General features: G+C 46.7%; 1 protein-coding gene across 4 annotated transcripts in view; it reads right to left on the bottom strand.

The window, feature by feature from the left end:
* The window catches only part of pou2f2b (POU class 2 homeobox 2b), a 40,783-nt gene extending 16,851 nt beyond the window's left edge, over positions 1-23,932 (bottom strand). For all 4 annotated transcript variants that reach the window (XM_069695582.1, XM_069695581.1, XM_069695585.1 and 1 more), the window contains exon 1: positions 22,388-23,932. In XM_069695582.1, the coding sequence (XP_069551683.1) occupies positions 22,388-22,487 (100 nt within the window). In that variant the 5' untranslated portion in view covers positions 22,488-23,932. The remainder of the gene's footprint in view (positions 1-22,387) is intronic.
* Between the last annotated feature and the right edge of the window lie 1,821 nt (positions 23,933-25,753).

The following is a 25,753-nucleotide window of genomic DNA, read 5'->3' on the forward strand; positions in this document are numbered from 1 at the left end:
CAATTATTAACACTAAAATTGAATAAATAATTATAAATTGATAACTGAATAGCATTTAGATTCGTTTTATTTGGGCAATTGAGCTACAATTATGCAGAGTATGTTTTGGTCACCACTTGAAGTTATGTTTGTAAGACAATAAACACACACACACACACACACACACACACACACACACACACACACACACACACACACACACACACACACACACACACACACACACACACACACATATACACACAATCTGATAGTGGGACCCCAGGGAGGAGGAATGGGGGAGGCTGAGGCCTCTAGAGCACCATCAATCACTCTACTGTCAGAGAGTGAGGGAGAAGCAGAGAGGGAGGATTGGGAGGGGGGGTGAAGAGGAGCAGAGGAATAGTAAAGGAAAAAAGGACAGGGAGCTGAGGAAGAGTGACAGGAATGAGGCTGAGCGATAGAAAGAGAGAGAGAGAGAGGAATAAAAAGATTGGAGAAAGGATGTTAGTTGGAGGTGACGAAGGTGGGAGGACACAGTGTGTATAATGGGTCATTGCAGGGACAATTCGGAGGTCTCCAAACCAGTTCAGTGTCCCTCTATGGCTCGGCCCTCCTATATCCAGGGCAGCCTCCGGCCTGGAGCGTACACTGGCTCTAATTCATATAATCCATCATATTCCTCTTCTTATAGACGGGGACAGAGCACGGCTCAGTGATGGACCCACCAAGTCCGATACACAGTCCAACAGCAAGACTCTATTATACAAGGGGAGAGATTTAAAATTTAGTCTCGTGTATAGGTGTGTGTGTGTGTGTGTGTGTGTGTGTGTGTGTGTGTGTGTGTGTGTGTGTGTGTGTGTGTGTGTGTGTGTGTGTGTGTGTGTGTGTGTGTGTGTGTGTGTGTGTGCGTGTGTGTGTGTGTATGTGAACGCAGGTGTAGCCCCATGAGGAGTTGCAGGATTATAAACAGTAGGTCTAGCAGTGTGGAGACTACAGAGGTTGAGGTTTTGTATGAGAAGCAGCAGGGTCTAAAACACACTCACACTGTTGGCTACCTTGGGACCAGCGCCATCTCAGCCGCCTACACCGTTACAACACCTATTCCTCTCCTATCCTAATACTTCTCAATTGCTCCTTTTCCTCTGGCCCCTTTGCCCCTCCATCCTTCTTTCACACTATTCCCCTCATCTCTATATCATCTCGGCAGCCCATAGGGAGCCGGGTTTGTCTAGACAGACACCGCTCTCTCCCACGGCGCTACCAAGGTTGAAGCTCAAATCTTTATCTTCGGTCCTCTCACCCTCTCCTCTTGTTCTTCCTCTTCTTTTGGCACAGGATTGAAGGGTCTGCAGGGAGGGAATGGCGGACTTCATCGCTGGGCAAGGAGAATTGAGGCCACTTTACACCAAACTGTTCACTTACAACGACAAAGCAGGCCGCTCTGTAGCTTTAGCCTTCATATTGTCCCTATTAAAATACAAACAGAAGGGAGCACTTCAGTCTTTTGTGGCATTTTTTTGCCAAACTGCTCCCTTCGTTACCTCGGCCTGCACTTCACCTGCTCTGCCTCTGTCCCTTCAGACCCTCTCGTGAGCATCCCGCTCTCAATTTTTGTTTTACGACCTTCCTCCTTTTTCCTTTCGCCGATTCAAACTTTCTCTCCTGTCTCTCTCCTCCTGTCTCTCTTTTCTCTCTCAGACCTGCTGGTCAGCAGCAGCTGTGACATCACTGGCCACTGTTCTCCGCTCGGATTGGACACTCGGCCACGTTGCCAGGCAACAGCAGTGAAAGGTCTCAGTGTGAGCGCGTGTGTGGCGTGCGCGCGTATGTGTGTGTTTATGTCTGTTTATAGCTACGTGAGTGAAAGGTGTGTGAGCGATTTTCCTCGGCTTGCCCTTTATCTGTGCATGAGGAATGATCAGAACAGATCTGCTTCTATGCTTTATCTCAGATCAAAGCATGTAGATGATTGGGCTGCCTCGGCACTCTTCACCACAGAAGAAGAGGGATGTGTGTGCATTGTGTTAATGAAAAAGAAAGATGCTACGAGTGCGTGTGTGCGTGTCAGTGTCTGCACTTGCGTCGAACCAAATAAATGTGTATGTTCGTGTCGAATACGGTATGTGTCTGTATGTTGTGTGTGTGTGTGTGTGTGTGTGTGTGTGTGTGTGTGTGTGTGTGTGTGTGTGTGTGTGTGTGTGTGTGTGTGTGTGTGTGTGTGTGTGTGTGTGTGTGTGTGTGTGTGCGTGTATTCGTATGTGTGTAAGCCCCCGGGAGCGGGTGGTTATTGTATCTGACACAGCGGCTCTTTCTCGCGCCTCATATTTCTGGGCCGATCGATTCCTCTGACTCCCGACAAGACAATAATCGCACCTCCCTCTCTCACTCCATCACTACCATTATTACTGACCTCCCCAGGGAACGAATAGGGCGGAGGGAGGGAGAGAGGGATGAGGAAGGAAGGAAGGATGGAGCGAGGGGAGGGTGAGGAATGTTCGGGGGACACAGAGTTGACAAAATGAGCCTATGATGATGAAAAAGCAAAAAGGGACAACGATGAAAATGAGACGAGAAGAGTTGGCCTGGAAATTGGACAGCGGTGAGGTAGAGAGGAAAAGAGACAGATCGGGAGGGAGGGAGCGAGGAAGTTGAGATAAGGTGATGGAGGGATGAGGTCTGAGGGAAAAAAATACAGTAGGAAAGATAGGGTGTGAGGGGATGAGAGAAAAACACAACAGGAAAGGACAGGAAGGAGGCCGATGCATGGGTTTAAAAAAAAAAAAAAAAAGGCAATATAGATCACGGTGAGAAAAGAAAGGAGGACACAAGTGAAGGAGTGCAGAGAGACGGAGGGCTGAATGGAAGGACAATAACGGAGAGAATTAGTGGAGGAGAGATGAAGGATTCGCTTCTTCTTCTAATAAAGGAGAGAATAAGAGACAGGGGGCCGGGGGAGGGAGACAGAGAGGGAGGTAAGGGTGGGGGTTAGAGTGAGGTGAAGAGAGAGAGAGAGAGAGACAGAGAAATATATAGGAACACACTCTGCCTCCCACACACACAAAAACAGAAACACACACACACACACGATGGCTGTAGTGCCGTGGAGGTCAACGCTCAGAAATATTATTAAATTGACAAGAGTACAATAGTTGATTGGCAGGCTGACTCCTGCACTGCCATTCAGTGGAGAAGAATGGAGACGGGGATACACACACACACACACACACACACACACACACACACACACACACACACACACACACACACACACACACACACACACACACACACACACACACACACACACACACACACACACACACACACACACACACACACACACACACACACACACACAAAATGCAAGCACATCTGCAGTTTCACAGAACAATCAACACAGCATGTAGGGATGTGGACACAGGCATGTACAGACACTGTCTTTTGTCTGTTGTGTGTGTGTGTGTGTGTGTGTGTGTGTGTGCGTGCGTGTGTGTGCGTGCGTGCGTGCGTGTGTGTGTGTTCGCGCTTGGCTGTGTCACCTGTCACTGCTGTGTCTCTATGCTTTGAATCCAGATTACAATTACAGTAATTGGCTCTCAATTCAAGGGATTGCTGTTTGACCCCCTCACCTCTCTCTGTCTTTTTCTCTTCCTCTCTCCCTCACCCATCCCCTACACATTTTTGCCTCTTCCTCTAACCGACCCCCCCCCCCCTCATCAATATTCCTCCGCCTCCTCTCTACCTGTATCACTACATCCATCCATCTTTCTCTGGGTGCAATCTTTCTCTCTCTCTCTCTCTCTCTCTCCCCCTGGTCCGTCACTCCCTCCTTTTCTCTACCTTGCCCCTATACTTTCCACCCTCACACACACACACACACACACACACACACACACACACACACACACACACACACACACACACACACACACACACACACACACACACACACACACACACACACACACACACACTTTATCCCCTGCTATAACTATCTTTCCTTCCTGTTTCCCGTTCATCCCCCTCCCCAGCTACCTCTCTCCACCTCCTACCATCATTTTTGCCACTTTTTCTCCCTCATCTCCCCCTTTCTACCTCTGTCTCCGATGGTTGGGGAAAACAGGGAATCTATTGTATACTTAATTCATGCCGTATTTATTATGGAGAGATAGCTGCTCAGCGATACAGTCAGGGGGATATGGTGTGCAAAGCAAGGAAAGAGTGATAGATAAAAAAAGAGAAGGAGGTAAGGAAGGGGGTGATAGAGGTGGTGGTGATGTGGTGGTGAAGCGAACGAGGGGAGGGGGGCTAGGAAATTGGTCTGGCTAGCGGAACAGCTTTTCACCTCTCTTTCTCTCTCTCTCTCCCTCTCCTTCTCTCTCCCTCTCTCTATTCTGCTTTGTATTCTGCAGAGATGACAGGGGGAAAGCTTTATTGCTCCGAGTTTGTATCGATCGGGGCCCCTCTGAGGGGGGAAGCCGGGGGACGCGCTGAGCAGGCCCTTTCTCAATGACCACAGCTCCAACAACCTCCCTCCCCACCCCCTCCACCAGCCTCCCCACACGCCTCGACCCCTCCTCCCCCCTCAAAAACCCTCTTGCTGGCTGGCTCGCTCTGAAATTCAAATTCAAGGCTCTTATTCTCAAAGGTTAGGAGAGGGAGAGCACGAGAAAGAGAGACAGAGAGATTGAATGAAAGAGAAACAGAAGCGTCTGGCTTCTTCCCCTGACTGAGGCCCTGAATGGAGCTGGGATCTGATAAGCAGAGCCCCACAAACACAAACAAGGGAAGAAATAAGAGAAAGAAGGGAGAAAAAAAATGGGAATACATCAGCCTCGTCTTCTTTCTTTCCTCCACATCTTTCTATCTTTCCCTTCTCACTAACTGCCCCAACCCCCCTCCTCCCGCCTTCTGGTCTTCCTCCCTGTGTGCCGAGGTGAGAATGATTTTGTTCACAGGTGAAGAATGAGCTGAGTCCAAGCATGCAGAAACATCTCTGCTTCATTCCTCCTTAGAGGGACACAAGGAGAGCTAGGATCCACTGAGAGGTAGAAAAATCCTGCATGGATCATGTTCCATACTCTATCTCACCATTTCAATAAGTGCAAAAAATTGAAAAAGAAAATTTAAAAAAAAGAGACATCCAACCTTAGACAGGCTTGCAAAGCACAAATCTGAACAAAGAAGAGACCAAAAAAAATTAGAAGAGACAAAACAACAAATCCCCCCACTGTAGGCTTCTTTTTACACCTCTTCTGTTTGACAAGCATTGAATTAAAAGGGGGCAAGGCCCACCGTTAAAGCCAACTGACCAAACACTTGACTCATACATGGAAGTGGCCATGTGCACACACACACACACACACACACACACACACACACACACACACACACACACACACACACACACACACACACACACACACACACACACACACACACACACACACACAGACAAGCCTATTTATCCATTAATGGCATGCAGAGCGCTGCAGTGAGGCTGGGGAGAGGAACAGATTGTCCATCAGGGGGTTACAGGGTTCAAGTCCATGACCAGAGGGCTAGAGGAAGGTTAGGGGTTGTAGGTCCAACTCCCAGGGGGGCACAGAGGATCCCTGCTGTCTACCCTCCAACCCCCCCCCCCAAAAAAAAAAAAAAAAACCCTCCTCCAGGACAATATCACTCCCCTGCCTCACCTACTTCCACCCTTCTTTTCTCTTTCCCATCCCACTGCTGGCCGTTTCAAGCCCTACTTAGTCTGATCACACACGTGTAAACCTGAGCCTGCAGCCCCTAAGACTCTTCTCTGTTTACGCACATGCATGCACACATGCTGGCCCGCACATAAACAAACACAAAAATCCACATGCAATCATACAGATAACTCACCAATGCACAAACATATCCCTAAAACTCCAACACACTCTTACAATTCAAATACAAATGATTTGTTCTTGCTATCTTCTGTTTTCCCGCATTACAACATATCTTTTTATTTTCAACCCACATCGTGATTGAAACATTTTTTTTCCAACTCCATCTCACTCACTGCTCTAGTGGAAAAGACCAAACAGAAATACAGCATGACCTCAGCTATCAGTTGCAGCAGATGCGAGTGGATATGACATATTTGTGTAAACATTGGATACATATACTGTGTGTATATATATATATATATGTGTATTTTTCTATTGATATTACTTGTGTGGTTTACATGCAGCTGCAGATTGAGTTCAGTGATACAGTATACATCAGAGACTTGTGCTGGATACTACACGTCTGATTCGTAGACAGATAAGACACATGTGTGCTACTGCACGCGCACGCACACCCACATTCACACACACACACGCACGCACGCACGCACGCACGCACGCACGCACGCACGCACGCACACACACACACACACACACACACACACACACACGCACACACACGCACACACAGTACAATAACCTGCAGGCCTATAACCTGTCCTGTTGGCTGGATGCATTATTAAACACACAGGATTTCATATGTAGAGATAGAATATGAATGCTGCACTGGGTTCTACTGTGGATTTTCACCTGCTCTCTCCGGTCTTCACTGTTTTATATTTTTGATAAAACTCTTTAACTTATTATGACACGTGCTATTTACTTGATAAATATTGAGTAATAAGTTAAAAAAAATATATTTTATTTGATTAAAATGTAATTATTTTTTGACATATTGTAAAACTGCTATTATTACTCCACATTTCCATGCCTCTCCATCCCTCCTCTGTTGCTTCCTTTTTTTCCTGGTAAATGTTTTCCATATCTGATAAAGTCAGAGGATGGCGCACAGATCAGAAAGCCATTTTTCCGATTTGACCTACATTCATAAAACTGTCTTAACTTGCTGCTAAGCTAAACCCTCCATTTGTTGCAGTTCAATTATTATACATCATACTCTATACAATTTTACTTAGTAAATACTTCAGACTATAGTGAAAACATCTATTAGTTGGGCTGTGTTTTCATCATCAGGACACAAATTGGAATATCAAAAAATGGTGGTGGTCTGGTAGAAAAGGGATGGCGACCTTCTACTGGTCAGGGATGTCTGGTTTGACGTCACCAATGAGACGGATGAGAGATTCGATTTTGCCGGTGACAGGCTGCAGGGTAGATGGTGAACGACCTGACGGTCGCAGGTTGGAGTTGCAGAAATTCGCCGTAGCCAGGCAAATACCACTGGATCCCGTCGATTAAACAAAAAGGCCCGCACACGAGGAGCGTCTGAGAGGCAACTAAACCACAACACGAGCGCTGTGTGTGTTTACATCTGTAGGGCGGGCAGGCCGGGCCCCGACTCTCACGGTAATCGATGAACGAGGGAGGAAAGGGAGGCAGCGGGCGAGGCAGGGATGTGTGTGGGGGAGGGCGGGTGGGAGAGAAAATCGGTAAAGAAAGCAGGTTATCTCCCGTCATTAGGGGAGGGGGAATCCCCGTCTGGAGGGGGAGAGGGATGGGTGGGTGAGGAGGGGTGAGGGAAGACTGGGGTTCATTGATAAAAAGGGAGAGAGGGGAGAAGGGGAGACTATGTTTGGCATCAAGAGAGAGCAGACAATTATCTGTATTGATTAGAGCGGCCCAGTACTGTGAAGACTGAGAAAACTATGACTGGATCAATAGAGAGAGAGAAAGCGAGAGAGGAAGAGGGAGAGAGTTAGAGGATAGACAGACCAACAGAGAGAAACAAACGACAGAGATAAAAGATACATATAATGACAAACATAAAGCGATAGAAACATCGTTTATGGTGCAAAGCGAAGTCAAAGACCCGAGATGGCATAAACATTAAGGGGGATTCGGGGCGGGGGGGGGGGGTCAATGAAAGCACAAAGAGATACATTACATTGTTGATGTCATTACTCTTTATCATTGATTTGTCAGCACAACCACAGAGTTCATTCAACAAGCCATCCAGTGGCCTCCCATCAGCACAGCACACACAGAGAGGGAGGGAGAGACGGAAAAAGACATTAAACACACGGAGTGACCACAACCTGGACGACACAGACACACGGCCAGACAAAACTGACCGAGTCACTTCTGACAGGTAGCAATCCCGAGGTGGATTAAGAGAGCTGGATACCGTGTCCATGTTGCTCACAAAAAGTTTTCAGGCTACTTTCTGCATTTTTAGGCCTAAAGAGCACGAACATAAAAGTCCTATTCCAGCTGAACCAGTTCGAGCGTGCATGGCTCAGCTGACTTCGTATCGGAACTGACAAAGTTTGTGTGTGCAGAGTTCTTTATTTGAAATGATCTGTATTTCTTTAGTTACAGTGATGTAGATGTAAAGTGTAATATGTAATACACCTGCCAGCCAACTAGAGGACAGCGTGTCAGCGTGACAGTTGGCCTAGAAAAGTAGACGGGCGCCACATTACACCGTCATGTGACAAAAGTCATGTAACAAAGGTCATTTGATAAAGTACAAAATTGTTGCAGTTTGCATAGCTATGCTGGGTTTGAATCCACAAGTAAGCAGCGTGGAATTTTTCATTAAATCCTTTCCTAACCCAAACCCTTTGTTTAATTAGGAGTAACCATGTATTTTTTGTTTTACCCTCTAAAGCTAACTACATGGCTTTCCGTGTAGTTTCGTTTTCCTAATCACATGGTTTTTGACTTTTTGACGCCTAACCCTAACCTAGGCAAAGATGTGACACTGACACGCTGCCCTCTAATGAACTGGCAGGTGTATGACACACTTTGGCGGGATAATGGTTAAATACTACACTATAAAGTTTACAAACAGTAATGTGGTAAAGTGCAGACCGTTTGTTGACTTTTTTATTTTCATAAACCTTGTGCAACAGGATTCGGCAATAATTAATTATTGTCATACCTGTAAAATTTGAGAGAGGTGAAGAGAGCAAAGATTTGAAATAAGAGAGGGGAGAGTGTGTGCTGGAGAGGGAGCTTTGAAAAATGTCAGGAGGGAGGCGGTGCTCAGGTAGGGGGCCTTGCTGTGGGGCCTCTTTTTGTCCTCGACAAAAACCAAAATGGTGGAAAAGGGGTGGAACAAAAGGCACACAGGGGGAAACAGGAGAGTGACAACCTGTGCTGAGTAAAAACATCCTGCTGGCACAGGCGCACAGGCACAGGCGCACACACACACACACACACACACATGCACACACACACACACACACACACACACGCGCACACATTGAAGCACACTCACATGCACACGCATTAATCCCTAATCAGACCCCATCAAGTGTGCGACTACCCACTCACAACACTTCCCGTTGCAACGTGCATTTCTTGGAATCCTTGGCCCCATTACCCAGGCAACCCAGACCCCCCCCCCCCACACACACACACACACACACGGGACCACATCTGTCATTTCTCAGTTTATTGAACATTACAAGATGATAGAATTCAGCCTCCCACTCTCTTGATATTTTTTGACACCAAAGAGGAAAGTATTGTCAGAAAAGGTTTGTGCAAAAAGCAAACAAATAGATGAAAAAACATAAACTATGAATTGTGGGGGGAGCTGGGCTGGATATTGAGGAAACCTTTGGTAAGGGCAGAAAATGTCAGGCTTGACAAATGACCTTTTAAACATGGAGCAGATGTAGAGAGTCATGTACACTGTGGACAGAGGGCGGCTCAACTGTTTGTCTCTTAACAGCCAGTGAAAAGATAAGTGTCACTGTTTCATACTGCTAAAGTAAAACAGACACAACTTGAAATCAAAATGTGAAACAAACCAAATTGATTCCTGAATGAAAAGTTCATTTAATTTGTGGTGGAAAAGATGGTGGAGCAGTAAGTTTTGGATGAAGATACAGGAACAAAAAGAGAAGGAGAGCTGAGGAAAAGCATTGAGAGGGGGTGAAATAGATGGGGGAAAAAAATACTAGTATGGAAAAAAAAAGAAGAGGAATTTCTTGGAAGAAATAGTGAGGAAAGAAATAAGTGACAATGATAGAGAGGAAGGGAGAGCAGGACATGAATTACAGGTGTAGAGTTATGCATGCATGACATCACTGGACCCCTCCTCCAGCCCTTGGGAATGGGCACCTTGGAAACGGTCGCTAGGGGAACAGAGTACTGAGCGAGGGGGGAGAGAGAGGGGAGGACAAGATAGTTGGAAAAAAAATTCAGCAGGTAGAAGACAGGCAGCTAATGAAACACTAAATTCAACCTCGGTAAGACAATGGCGGGATAAAAAAAAATAAAATAAAAAAAAGTCCTGGTCTGGAAAAATGTCTCCAGCGTTCACCTTCCTCATGTCCCATTCAGCAAATGGGCCACCTCATAAAGGGTGAAAAGGGAAGCTCTATCACAGCTAAAGCCGGCATTGTCCTCCTCCCCCATATACTATGACCTCTCATCCACTCCAGTCATTTAGAGAAGGCAGATTTAGTGCAGCACCGGTGCGGCGGGATGGTAAAAACCGGCACATGATAGAAAGGCAGAGATGGCCTCGGGTCCCTGGTTTAACACATGGAGAAATATTGATGGAAAAACATGTTGATGGACAAAGAGGAGCTGGTGTAGTGAAATGCCGGCTGTTAATGTATATGGGCGCTTGGAAGGTCATACTGACCAAGAAGCTAGAAGCTGGGTAAGTGGATTGAGAGATTGAAGTTAGCACACAACACCCACTTTGGTGTTTTGAGGCATCGTGGTAACAAACACACGCCGACGCCCACAGGAAAGAAGCACCGTACCATTCTGACCTCGGCAAACTCTTCTCATCCCTCCAGACGATGCAATGTCCACACACACACACACACACACACACACACACACACACACACACACACACACACACACACACACACACACACACACACACACACACACACACACACACACACACACACACACACACACACACACACAAAGAGCAGCTAGATGGATGCACTCTGTCTGCCTCAGTCTTCTCCTTAGACCAGTAAACAAGTCATTCTCAAGTCACTTCTGTGCCTGATCAACGTTATTGCATACTGTTACCACATCAGACAACTGCAGCAGCAAAAACAACCAAAATATATTTTGCATCGCCAAGGTGTTGCAGAGTTTATGTGCATAACTAACACCTACATTTTCATGCAGCACATTTACAAAGCAGCGTCATATACATACCAAAGGCTTTGGATTTGGTATGCAATATAGATTTGGTATGTATGCATAATATGTGATCAATATCTGTTGCTGAATAAAACATGCTGCTGGTTTTTGACAGGCTCGATTTGAAATGGAGATGCTATGCTAATACAAAAGGCTTCGGTGAGATTGGCCCTGAACCCTCCACATACCAGCAGTTCACATTTAGACGATCTCACCTGCACTCTCCATAATGCATGAGCTGCCTGAATATATATCACCCCTCTGCACAGCTCACTCACACACACACACACACACACAATTTCACATGCACAACAATGCACGACAATGCACGAACACACCAGCGTGTGCACGATGATGGGGGGAGGGGGGGGAGGGGGGAGAGGGGGGGAGGGTATACGCACGATAGCCGTGCTGGCACATATGCACACACTCACAATCAATCATGCCGTCCACTACAACCTGAAGACACAGACTCCATGGTGAGAATATGATTCACAGAACATGTAGATAACAAAAGAAAAAACAAATAACCGGGAAAAAAAAAAAAGTGAAAAATAAAGACTTTTCTATCATGATGTATTTTCTATTTACGGACAGCAGCGGTGTGTGTGTGTGTGTGGGGGGGGGGGAACGCATGACTGTTTTAAAAGCTTTGATTGGTATGAAACATGCTGGCGATACATTCAGTAAAAAAAACACAAAAAAACCCCACTGCTCTTCTTTGATCAAGTGCTGTGACACACACAGGCAGTGCTTAATGAAAACACTGGTAAGCCATCCTGAACTTCTAGGCTTTCAGCAGTAGGAAACAGGGTCAGGGTTGCTGAACAACTCAGTGTGAACTGGTCTGGAGTTTGTGTGCGTTTTTTTTCTCATGTGTCTTCTGTTTGTTTGTGTGAAGCCGTGCCAGTGGTGTTTGTGGGCTGCCAATTAACACAGTTTTTTGGAAGGTAGAGTCAGCTGAAGCGAGGAATGAGGGATGGAAAGACTGAAAAGCAACGGCAGTCTAACAGTCGATGTCACTGCAGGGAATATTACAGCAAGGAAGATTATGATTTACCTTACATTATGTACGATAGTGAACAATAAATATGCATTTACAAGGCAGTATGTCTGTTTTAGAAGACAACAGAATTTACTTGGTGCTTCTATCTCTCTGCCCCTGCTGGTCTTTAACCTTGGCCTCTGGTGCTTCTGCCTATCGCAATAAAGTCACCCCTCCTCCTCTTTACCTCTCCCTCCCTTGCTCTCTTTTCTTCCTCCTCCTCCTCCTCCTCCTCCTCCTCTTCCTCCTCCTCTCTGTCTCTCTGTCCCCCCGGCACCACTGTTGTCCACTGTTCCACTCATTCATAGTAAACACTATTGATTTTCAGCAGAAAAAAAAAAAGAAAAAAAAAGGCCATGAATTTTAATGCCCCTATCTGTCCCCTTCTCCATCTCTTCCTATCCCCCCCCTCCTGCCTCTGCCTTCCCTTCACCCCCCCCACCACCACCACCACCACCTCCACCCGGTCTTTCCTGAGGGGAGGATAAAGAGATGGGGATGATCGTGTGTGTATGTATGTGTGCCGTATGAGTGAGTGTAAGGTGGTGGTACGGAGAGGGGGGTTGCATTTCTCATTTCCCAGCTGTGCCTCTCTCACACCACCACCCTCCCCCCACCCCCACCGCCTCACCTCTCCCCCCTCATCCTCTCCTCCTCCGTCCTTCCTCTCCTCGCCCCTCTGTCGCTCTCCTCCTCTCTTCACGCTGGCTCCGACTCTGGGGAGTGGAAGCAAATGAAGCTCACACACGCAGAGCTGACGGTCACACACAGATAGCGGCTGTCCCATCCTGCTGCTGTGCACACACTCCAAACAATCACAATGCTCTCGCACTACAACTGATATAACCAGTCCCTCGGTCGAGGCCACGCACAGGCAAAACAAACATATACATATAAATGCCCTGTTTACACACGCATAAACACACACACACACACACACACACACACACACACACACACACACACACACACACACACACACACACACACACACACACACACACACACACACACACACACACACACACACACACACACACACACACACACGGGCTCTGTGAGTGACACTGTCAATCGCCATCACGGCAGCAGTGGAATCAATTCAAATTTCCCTCCATCTTTTGTTTTTCTTTGACTTCCTCCTCCACTCTGACTCGTCGGCCTCGTTGAATTTATCTACCTTCCAACAGACCCCCTCCCCACCCACTCACCTGCTCCCTCTCCTTTCTTTTCTCTACCTCCCTCGCCCGGCCTCTCTCTTCTACTCTGTGTATTGATTTTGCTATAAGCGGTGTCCCGGTTGCGACAGGTTAGCGCAGACAGACAAAGGCAGACTTCATCAACCAGTGTTAAACACAGGAGCCACGTCCTCAATAATCACTCCATCACACAAAAGACGAGGAGAGAGAGAGAGACAGAGAGAGAGAGAGTATTGACAAACAGTGAGGAGTGGAACAGAAGGGAAAAATAGAGTTGGAGCATTTTCAAGGTCTTTTTGTTTTCTTTAATTTGTAGGAGACACTGGGAAATAGTTCACTGCCTGGATTCATGCACACACACACACACACACACACACACACACACACACACACACACACACACACACACACACACACACACACACACACACACACACACACACACACACACACTCACACACACACGCACACACACACACACACACACAAACTTAAAAGCTGAATATTCTGGGGATGTTTTTTGTCTTTTCCTCTTTGTTGCATGTGTAGTTTCATCTGAAAAATGCTCACACAAGAGATTATTTTGTTACAACTGCCTTTTGAACCACATTGTAATCACAAAATTATTAGCACAGGCAAAGTTTGAGGGATGTCCTGTGTACCGCCAGCTCCAATTAGTAACTTTAACATTTTTTGGTTACTGCCTAAGAAGGAATTTTCTTTTAACTAGCTCATTATAACAGCGAGTATATGTGGACTCTGCTGGTCTTTTTTAAAAACAGTCTGAATTTATCTGTGTCTGTGTGTTTATGCGCAAGCATGTGTGTGCATGTATCTGTGTGTGTGCGTAGACAGTTTTCATCTCCACTTAATCTCCTGCTCCTAATTCAGAGTGTACATTGAGCCGCCTAATAGGATGTGACTGGAGCGCCTGCTGCAGCGCTAGCTAGCTAGCCGCTAATGAGAGGGCCGCCACAGCCGGAGAATCAAAGCGCTTCATCAGCACTCCTAATTACTGTAAACCTCGTTAGCTGGCTGGAAAGCTAACATCTGCTCTCAGTGCATCCAAATATAACACAGGGCTGGCCTGGTGTGTCCGAGTAAGAATCAAAGACTGCTGCTACCACACCCTGTGATTGCATTGTTCTCGTCCGTGTTGTGATTGTAATGACAGCGAGGAAGGTTCGTTACTGTTCAGATTGAAATTAAAAGTGGAGGAAAAGATACAAGTCCAAGTTCAATACTATTGTAAGCACGATCAATAAACAGTTCTCGCATCAACTGTGGTTGCTGAAAGTCTTGTCTGTGGTGTTTTATGATGAGCTGAGGTCTGAGGGTACTAATGTTGCCCATCTATGAAGCAGCAGGTGTGTGGACAGCAGGTTTCCATGTAGCTCTGTCTGTTTGCCCACTCACCCACCCTCTCTATCTCTGATCAAAGCACGTCCTTTCAACCCCCCCCCCAACATCACCACCACCTTCTGCTGTTCCTCTCTTCTTCCTCCTCCTCCCCTGGCCTCCACCTTATCCCCCACCCCCCTTATCATAATTTGACTGATGATTACACTTGTCACTCATGGCAGCATGTGGCCAATTAGGAAGAGGGGTGATGGGGAGGGGAGGGACGAGCAGGTTGTGATGAAGGGGGTGGTGGCAGGAAATTTGGGTTACAACTTGTCATCGCTTGTTCCACTCAGGTAGCGTCTTTAGCTCTCGGTTGTGGGACAAACAAATATTAATTTCTGTTCAATTTTCCTTAAGAGACTCAAGAAACACTCAAGAGCAGCGCTCTGGCCTTGTCTCACACTCTCTTGGCCACTTCAGTATCTCTCCGTGTTCCAGGGTAATCACAGACTCATTTAAAGTCACTTTTGTACACTACCTCTGACTGGTGGTTAAGAGTGCGACCGCAGACTAGGCTTTTATGGGCCTTAATGTGTCCTACAGACACTTTGGCAACCAGGCTGCTGTTACTGAAGATGTGAGAATAGAGAGAGGGAAAGAGAAAAGGACAGAGAGAGAGAGAGAGAGAGAGAGAGCAGGACATACAAGGCCAACAGCCATGGCGACTTAACCAGGCTGAAAAAAGGGGGAACGAAAGAGGATGAAAGAGGAGGGAGGGAAAGGGACATGCACAACAAAATGGACAGAACATGGGAGCGTCAAAAGAAAGGGGAGAGAGAGGTCACTTAGTCACTCCTCCGGCACCCCGTGCTCTGCACCTCCTCCCTTGTCCCCTTTACAAGCAGACAAAGGGACAGAGGGGTGCAGCCCTTGTACAGAAGGGGGAGGGGGGGGGGGTTGCGCCTCTCTCTGTCATCCCGCCTTTCTTTTTGCCCCCTAAAATCTAAAGACAGTTAATATCGTTGGTATGGATAGATGCAGGCAGAAAGGGAGCCTATTAGTTACACACAAAATCTAAGATACAACAAGAAAAAAAAAATGTACAGAAATATTCTTTTTGAAAGACAAACATGAAATCACTAAAATATGACTCTTAAAATAATAAAAAAATACATCTTAGATTTTTATAACAAAGTTTAACTAACTAACTAATCGTACGTAATTCTTTATTATATCTCGAGTGTTTTCATTCACATCCCGGCAGCAAAGAGACAAAGAGTGTGACTGTGCACTTCTGAGAGAAAGGCAGCGTAAGTAAGCGATTGAACAAGGGAATGAGAGGAGGAAGAGGTTGTGGAGTACAACAGATTAATTTCAGAACAGAATGCTCCAGCCGAGAGAAGGATGGAGGGCAGGAAGGATAGAGGGGATAAAAAAAAAAAAAAGAGAGAAAACGCAGAGAAGAAAAAGACAGAGGGGAGATTAAACATGCATTCAGCTCTCTCAAAGGGCTGAGGTGCTTTTGGAGAGTCTCCACTCTGTCTGTCTGTCTGTGTGTGTGTGTGTGTGTGTGTGTGTGTGTGTGTGTGTGTGTGTGTGTGTGTGTGTGTGTGTGTGTGTGTGTGTGTGTGTGTGTGTGTGTGTGTGTGTGTGTGTGTGTGTAAGCTCTGTATGTGTGCGCACTCTAGAGGATACATTTGCGATGATGTGACATTGCTCGTAGCAGACGTGTTCACTGCCTGCGCCTCAAAACCCGATCGCAAGCACTCTCATCTACGCTCCGTCTGAAGAACAGCAGTGGAACCCCAAAGGTTAATAGGACCCCTTCATTACCATAAATCTTATCAGCTAAATGAAATGGAGAGAAGGACCCCTGATTTAGTCATCCGCTCTGCTGGGCTAAGGGGAGACACCCAATCAAACCCCTGGATTTTATTGGTCTTTTTTATTATCGAAATGTACTGGCACATGAGCGGGGTGGCAGAGGTGACAGCCTGTAGCAATCAACAACAGAAAAAGACAGCGGCTGGTGAAAACGCATTGTTGGTCAGTAAATGAGACCATGGTCATCTCAGCAAATAGACTAACCTTGCATATTTGCAACAAAAAAATGAATGAAGCTTTGACCGGGGCAATGTGTCTGTTGCTGAGAACTTTGCACTGATGTTTGAATAAATCAGGAAGAGTTGGGTGAAAAAAGGTCAACCAAAAATCAGCTAATCAGGTGTTCAATATGGTCAGCAGGAGTTCCAGGGCTTGTTTTGACTAGTGTGATGCAGGTGATTGGCAGCCTGCGGTGAAGTCCACTCCAACCCTGATCACAACCAGGCCAAAACTGATTAAGCGTCCACACACACTCTGAGTAGGACATCTCCCACGCAGCGGTCAAGTATTCTTGAGCTCTTTGTGTGTGGATCATTTGTATATTATTGGAGCACAGACGAGGAGAGGCAACCAGAAACACAGTAGGAAGTGTAAATCAATACCTAGTCAGCTGGTTTGTGTGTGTTTATTCCTGCTGATGTGTTGATTAACTGCCCACGCACACACCTACACACACACACACACACACACACACACACACACACACACACACACACACACACACACACACACACACACACACACACACACACACACACACACACACACACACACACACACACACTCCATCCATCCCCCTCTGTGTGTGCTCACCAGGTAATTAAAGTCTCCAGGTCTGATTAAGTGGCCTGCTCACCCAACCCCTGTTAAGGACTAATGCTGGGCTGTATTTCACTGGATACAGTGATCAACTGCACACAATTATTCCTCTAAGTGTGAGTCCATGTGTGTGTGTGTGTCAATCCAATGAACACATTAAAAGATAATAGCCTGTAAAAGCTATTCATCAAGATTAATATGCTTGCATGTTTAGAAGTATGCCTGTAAAGGTCATTGTTTGGTGAACGAGCGTGTGTGAATGTGTGAATATATGAGGGAGTGTTAATGCTTATTAATACGCTAATGGTTGATGAGGACGCTCTGTATGTGTGTGTGTGTGTGTGTGTGTGTGTGTGTGTGTGTGTGTGTGTGTGTGTGTGTGTGTGTGTGTGTGTGTGTGTGTGTGTGTGTGTGTGTGTGTGTGTGTGTGTGTGTGTGTGTCCTTGTCTCTCCTGTTCCCAGGGTGAAACTCAATACCACTCACTGCTAATAATGAGCTGTGGGACCTCATCAGCATTAATACTACATTAGTCTCAACCAATACACACATTAGTGCAAACACACACACACACACACACACACACACACACACACACACACACACACACACACACACACACACACACACACACACACACACACACACACACACACACACAAATACAACCTACTGGCGCATATGCACACCTGAGCAAAGCCAATAAAGAGGAAAACGGTTAATAGGATTAAAAGAAATGTTCAACTCCCAATGTAAAACAAATAACACAGCAGTATTAATGTTATCATTATACAGACAGGATTTGTTTGGATTAATCCAAAAGGCTTAATTCTCAATATGCTACTATATTTTAAAAGAATATTGTCACCTGAAGTGGGTGTGATGCCATAGACTGGGCTTTGATGTCGCTAGATAATTTTAATGAAATCTTATGAGGACTTTTTTTTTTGCTTGTCTCGTGACATAAATGCATCAGTTTAACATAAGACGTCACTGCTGCGGCTCATTCGGGCCTCGTCACATTGTCAAACTGTGTTGGGGGCCATCTATGTGAAGCTAATATACGTAAATAGATGAACCGATAGCCCATTAGCTCCTGAAGCTTTCTGCCATCAGCCTGCTGCATTCAGAACCCCGTGGCTGGCTCATATACTGCAATCTAATTCTGCTACCACAGGGAGAGAGAGAAAGAGAGAGACTCGTATTGTGACAGAGAGCAGGGAGAGCAGGAGGGAAAGGGAAAGGAAGAGGAGAGCGAGAGGGCCACAGAGAAAGAGAGAGGTAGCTTAATGCAATAAAGCATGTAGTATTGACATCTTTCTCGTGTCTATTGATTCCCCATTATGTTGCTAACAAACCCAGGTTGACATTTTGTCATTTGCAATCATGTTAACACTGCGACTTGCACGCTCCCCTCCACAAACCGATCTATACCTACACACACACTAGTTTGCACGTGTGTCCGTGCTTGCGCGCAAACGCACACTCTTGCTCTCTTTGTCACACACAGAGCAAATGGGTAAGCACATGCATGGCCTTACATCATGTAGCAATCGAAGGCGTGTGCCAGTGCCCCGGACACATGAGGAAATGTCTGAGAAGTGACCACAGAGCACCGACCCAGAAGTGTGGACATGTTGATTAATGGATTAAGCCTGAAAATTTTATTGGAATACACTGCGTGAAATAAAAACATCAGATTGCCACTACAGTACAGAGTCAGGAAATGTTATGAGGAAAATAAATATCGATAACTGTATCGTTAAATGTTACTCTGTCTGAAAGGCAGAGACAGACATAAAGCAAGGCTAAAATCTGAGGAGCATGTGTGAGTATAAGTGCGTGTGTGTGTGTGTGTGTGTGTGTGTGTGTGTGTGTGTGTGTGTGTGTGTGTGTGTGTGTGTGTGTGTGTGTGTGTGAAAGAGAGAGTTAGACAGTATATGGTAGGAGATGGTGGTTAATGGTGCGTGACAGAAGGTGCATAGCTGAGATGAACTGAATCTAGGTGTGTGTGTAAGTGTAAGAAAGAAAAAAACAGTCTCCAGTCTCCTTGATGTCCCATCATATCATATCATATCATATCAAGCTCTGCACTGTGTGGGAAACCTGCGGTTTCTCCTCTTTGTCCCATTAAACTTTCATACACCAGTTAATGCTGATGGCTTCACAAACCACTTTACTACACACACACACAAACAGTTCACACAGCAGTGGCCCTGACCTGCACCTTCACAGACACAATGCCATTAAAAATAGAACAAAACCTGGATCAGTTAGAGCAGGTTGCTATCCAGGTGGAAAACAGTCTAACATGCTTGTTTTATGCTACTGTATACGATGGTTTGTCTGGTTCGTGACTGTGTGTGTGTGTGTGTGTGTGTGTGTGTGTGTGTGTGTGTGTGTGTGTGTGTGTGTGTGTGTGTGTGTGTGTGTGTGTGTGTGTGTGTGTGTGTGTGTGTGTGTGTGTGTGAGCCCCCACAGGGGTTGTGCATGAGTGCTCGAGACCTGTTGTAACATGAAAGAGAATCAAAACACAGGGGGCAGAGAAGGGTCAGGTGGGGCTGAGTCAAACACTCCTGCATTGACCTTTGACCCCGCACAGAGCTCGAACGCAAAAGGAGTCAAGGAGCTGCCACCAGTCAAAGAGACTAGTTAACTGAGAGCTCGAGTCAAGAGCCCTACAACTACCCAGAAAACCTGAGAGTGTGTGTGTGTGTGTGTGTGTGTGTGTGTGTGTGTGTGTGTGTGTGTGTGTGTGTGTGTGTGTGTGTGTGTGTGTGTGTGTGTGTGTGTGTGTGTGTGTGTGTGTGTGTGTGTGTGAACTAGCAGTAAAGGTTGGGAAAGCACAGACTAGAGTTCAAGGGCACAATGTGATACTTAAGTTACTGAAAGCACCTCCCAGATGTGTTTGTATCTTTCTCTAAAAACGTGCAGGTGACACATTTCCTTGCTGTTTGCTGATGTCTTGAAGAAACAGCGGTGCAGCCCTGTTCTGGTCCTGAGATGTTGAACTGACCCTGCACTCTTCTAGCGAAAAACCCTCTGAGTTTGAAAAGGACGTCGCCTTGTACTGTGTTATCAAAGTGGAATTAAATCAGCATAGCGTTGTGAATCACTGTTATCCCACCATCTAAGGAATTCAGCAGCCTGTGTACACATCCCATCAGTTTGCCTGCTTATTCAGATGCCGGCCCTGGCCTGGGACACTGCAACATAATGGCTCATCCGTGGTTTACTCTCACCTCTCAAGCTCAAACTGGGTTTTCCTCTCCCTCCTCGTTTTTCACTCTGTCATCTGCTCTTACTTTCACTCCCTTCTCTCTCTCTCTTGCCCTCTCCCTCTCTTACTCCCTCTTTCCACATTTTTTTTTTTTTATCTCATTTTGACATTCGCCATTTTTCAACGTGTGGAGCGCGAAAACTCCTCCTCCCCGGTTCCCGCTTCTTCGCCTCATCCCCTCTCCAACCACTCTCCCCCCTCTTCTCAGTGTATATCTCTGGAGATATGGCGGGTAACAGGTCTCTTTCATCCCTCTGCACTCTTCTGCTCTCTCCCTCTATCACCTATCCCTTCACTGTCACATGCTGTGCTCTGTTGACTGAGTATGTGGAGTAAGGGTGAAGCCTGACATCTCTGAAATCAAATGGGCTTGAACTGATCTGGAAATGAGAGGGGAGCTGTGCGGTGGGGTGGAGTGGAGTGGGGGTGCTGGCCCTTTAAGAGCCCATCCACCGGACAAGGTGCACACCAGACACATTTCATACAAGATACTGTTTGTGCATGCATGAATTAATAACTCACTTTAACATGACATTGACCAAGTAGTACTCATTTTTGACATGTCCCATCACCTCCCTTAACACTGCAGTGCTTCCGTGTGCACGTACAGGACAGAAAAGATGTAAAGAACCGAGCAGCTGTTGCATGTCTGAGTAACAGTCAAAGCTGGACTGAGCAAGAGCTCCCTCACAATGACAGTCAGTGACACACTGAGGCCTAGCTGCTCCCACCATGCGTCCTTTTCCTTCCACTTCAGCGCAGATGAAACGCAGACGGCGCCCCAGCCTCAGCCGGCACCCTCCCCCTCCCTGACTCCACACTCCCTCTGCTTACTCCGCTTTCAACCACGCAGCAGCCACGCACTGGGACAGAGAGATGGAGTCACTCGAAGTCTACTTCCAGTGGTGTTTACGAGGATACGATTCCTGTCGGCTAACCTTTACGCATGTCAGAGCAAAAGTGGTCACCATGGCGCATCAGAGCGGTTGAGCAAGCGCAAAGCCGAGCCACTAACAAGTTAAATAAAGCACGAGCACAAAACAGTATGGAATAAAACGAGAGAAAAGCGGTGTTTTCTCTGTCTCCTCTCGTATGGTCGTACTCCTCCGTGCACCTACTCTCTCCTTCTATCTCCCCCTCTCCCTGCTTCCACCGGCCCAGGAATCGATCTCCGCAGGATCGATAAGTTGGCATGAATATTCCCTGCCTGCCGAGAGTCTAGTTGGGGAGAGTCGGAGGCTGAGGCTCAGGCGCAGGCAGTGGAGAAGAGGGGAAGGACGGGGACGGAGACAGGAGAGAAAAATACCCACAGAGAGGAACACATAGGCGACGTGGAAATTGGCCGACACACGGCTGGAACAGTGGCGCATCGTTTTAAAGAATGGACCGCAAAAAAAAAAAAAAAAGGACATTTTATACGAAATTAATTTTCAATCTATCGGAACACTCCACTGCGCTTGAGGGGGAAGAAAAAAAAAATACAGCTTCTTTGATTTCAACAACCGCCTGGGAAGTGCAAAGGACTGTTTAAGCCTTCAGAAGGAGCCCGAGGAAGTGTGTGTGCATGTGTAAGTGGGTGTGTGCGCCGACTTCTCTCCCCGCTGCAAGTGCATCGGCACCGAGCGAGGCGGGGCGGGTCTGCATGGCTGGCCGACATGGAGGAGGTGTAGCAGGGAGAAGAGAGAGGGGGAAAAAAAAAAAATGTCTTACCGGAGTTGGAGCGGAGAGCCAGAGGAGACTTGAGACGCCAGGCGTTGAGGTCAGGGGCAGTTCTCTGAAACACGAACGGCACCGGCAAGGGAACAAACATGATCTTCCTCCGGCTTCTTGTTTTGATGCAAATAATCTGACAGAAGTAGTACTGTAATGAGCTCTGTCCTCCTCTGCAGCTTCTGTGTCTTCGTCCGTTTCTCTGGTAGACAGCTTTGGGGAAATATTTGGTATGGAGCGCTCACAACATTCGCTGTTAGGTGTGTAGTCATGTAGCCCAGCTGCGCACTTTTATTTACGTGTGTGGATGTCGACTGGTGGCCGACATTAGTTTTGGTGTAAATGTGCATAGAACATATGTGTAGGATGGTCCCTTGAGTGCAGCTTACAGTCCAGACTGTAACACACAGACGGATAGAGAGGAGATCAGACCTCACTCCCGCGGGCTACAGGAAAAGTTGTGTTCCAGGCCTATTGTAGTAGCTTTATAATAATAATAATAATTAAAAAAAAAGAGGCTGTGTCACCTGTCTGTCGTCGATGCACTTGCGTCTCTCTGTTACTTTTGCTCTGCTAAAGCGTTCTTCTTGAGTAAACATAAAGGCCCGGGAGCTTATTTTATCCTCTCACTCCTCGCCGGTAATGTTTCCTGTAGGTGTGAAAAGGCATGAGAACAGTCGCTAGCCTATTATAGCTTCACCGGCCGGGCTTCGCTTTGGTATTCGCTTTGCAATTTAAAACACCAAAATAAATGATGACACATAGCAACAGACAAGACGGTGTAAAAGGCCAGCAGAGTTAGAAAGTATTATTTGGATTTCTGTATAGTATTTGGTTTGATCTGTTGTATTTGGTCTCTAGCTGCACGCGCTCCTTCTCCTCTTTCCTTTTGCATGAAGGCTACATGTAAGACATTCATCCACTCGCGCGCGGTAGCGGATCGCTTCGCGAGCGCATGTAAAACAGCTTCATTAAAGGCTATCAGGAACGAATAAATAAACAAGTGGTGGGAAAGGCTGCACGGACACACACACACACACACACACACACACACACACACACACACACACACACACACACACACACACACACACTCTCTCTCTCTCTCTCTCTCTCTCTCTCTCTCTCTCTCTCACACACACACACACACACAAACAAACACGACGCGCGCGCTTGGCCCTGACGCTCCTCCTCCCTCGCTCTCTGTCACAAGGCAGTAATTAAAACGCAATCAATCGATAGATAAATAAATAAATAAATGAATACAGCGAATAAATAAATAATAATAATAAAAAACAATAAACCACAAAACAACGGAAATAACAAAGCTGTAGCTACAGAATCCGACTGTGGTGTCGCGTGTTATCGGAACACTTGCCTATCTCCGTCCATCCGTCTGTGTGTCTTTTTTTTGTCTGTCTGTTTTGTCCCCGTAATTATTTGGGAACCCCAATAGCTCATTCGACCCGGCTCCCTCCAGGATTGTAGCGATCTGCCACTAGGCTGGCCGCAACATTGAGGCGAGAGAGGACCCGCTACTACTCACACATCACCACCCCACCCCCGCACCTCCCTCCAGCCCTCAATCCCTCCCTCCTTACCTCCCACCCACCCACCCACCACCACCAAACACACACACCCCCCACCCCCCATCTCCCTCGTTTTCACTACCGCTGCAAAAGGTATCCTGTATTGATTTCTGGATTTATTTTTTTATTTTTTTATTTTTTTCCCCCCTCTTAATAATACCGGCTATAATGATGCCAATGGTGATCAGTGCATTACTTCCGGCCTCCCAGGGAAGGGATGAAGACCCGATAAGAGGTTCCATGGATACCTATATGCTTAGTGCTAATACCGACCAGGCGACCCAGCATGGAATTAAGTTATCTTATCACTGCTGCTTTTAATAAGCCCTTCTGAGCTGAGGGTGGATCATTAGGTTATTCAGATGTATAGGAAGACGAGAGCGACCGCTGCTGTTCTAGGCACGAGGGATATGTTTTGTAGGCTGAAAATACAGTTTAGTGAATTTTTAAAGTAAGTGAGACAAATGCAGCATCGTTTACATGCATGGGGAATTCTTATGCCAGCATATAAGTGTCTAAAAATCCACACATGGTTACAAATTAAAAAGGTGTGCAGGAGATGAGCTCCTTCATTACAGAGATAATCACCACCACCCTCCTCCTCCTCCTCCTTCTCCTCCTCCTCCTCTCTTCTCCTCCCTCCTGCTCCAGGATTCTACATCCCTCTGTCCCGGCCTCCCCAGCATGCCTTCTCCTCGCCTGGTGCCCTTTCCCTCCCCGGCACCGACATGCTACACGCTGTCAATTACAGGCCAGCATCAGTCAACACCGGGCGCTTACACACCAGATTATTGTCGATATAGATTTTTAAATAGAAAAATCGATACCTTAAACATCGCAGTCAATACGGGCAAATCAATAGGAATGAGCGAGCTCTTTGCTCCTGTAGGGCCCGACAGCCCCATCCAGCAGGACTGTTTACATCTGCTCGCTTAATGCTGCGGCTGATTAGGCCTGTTTTAATGGAAATTGCACATACAATAAATAATTTTCCCATCATCACCAAGCTTGTCATTCACTCAGTCATCAGCAGACAGCCATGTCGTCAAGAAATGTGTGCTGCACACTAAACTGGCATATTCTTAATTATGAAAAATGTGTCATCCCTTGTAGTAGACAACCAGGTTTTATTGTCCTTCTCCCTCCGCTTCACGTATGACAGATGACATCCGCAGGTCCAATGAGGGAGAGGAGGGGAAGGGAGCAAGAGGAGGAAGGAGGATAGAGGAGAGAGGAAGAGGAGAGAGAGAAGGAAGGGCGAGGAGAAGACAGAGATGGAGAGTAAGGAAGGGAGGAGGGAAAGAGGAGGCAAGGAGAAAAACTCATGGGAAGGAGTGAGGTGGTGCAGTAATGAGCGAGAAGGAGGAGAAGGGAGGTGAGACAAGAAGAGGAGAGGAGAAAAAAAGGAGGGAAGGGAGAAGTGACTAGTTGTCCTTCAAAGACCCCCTTCTCTCCACAAAGGGAGCCATGCGCGCCCCCTTTCCCTCCTCCCTACACTCCTTCCAGACAAAAGCAATTATTTCTTGTAGAATGTAGTGTGGTTGTGCGCGTCTGTGGAAGAGAGGGATGGAGGGAGGGTGTGTGAGATTGAAGGAGGGGAAAATAAGATGGTGTTGGAGGGGTGAGGAGGATGAGGAGGTGGAGGAGGGGTGATGCTAACACGTACAACATCCACCCGTTTGTCCTCCACGCACTCTTCTTACCAAACTCTTCTTTTTCCTCCATCTGACATGGCCACAAAGAACAGGAATCAACGAGGTATTCTCACATATAAAAA

Source organism: Brachyistius frenatus, unplaced genomic scaffold, assembly GCF_029030835.1.
Source record: "Brachyistius frenatus isolate BFR_SWC_R1_liver_20210118 unplaced genomic scaffold, ASM2903083v1 Contig_20, whole genome shotgun sequence".
Taxonomy (NCBI): Eukaryota; Metazoa; Chordata; class Actinopteri; family Embiotocidae; genus Brachyistius; species Brachyistius frenatus.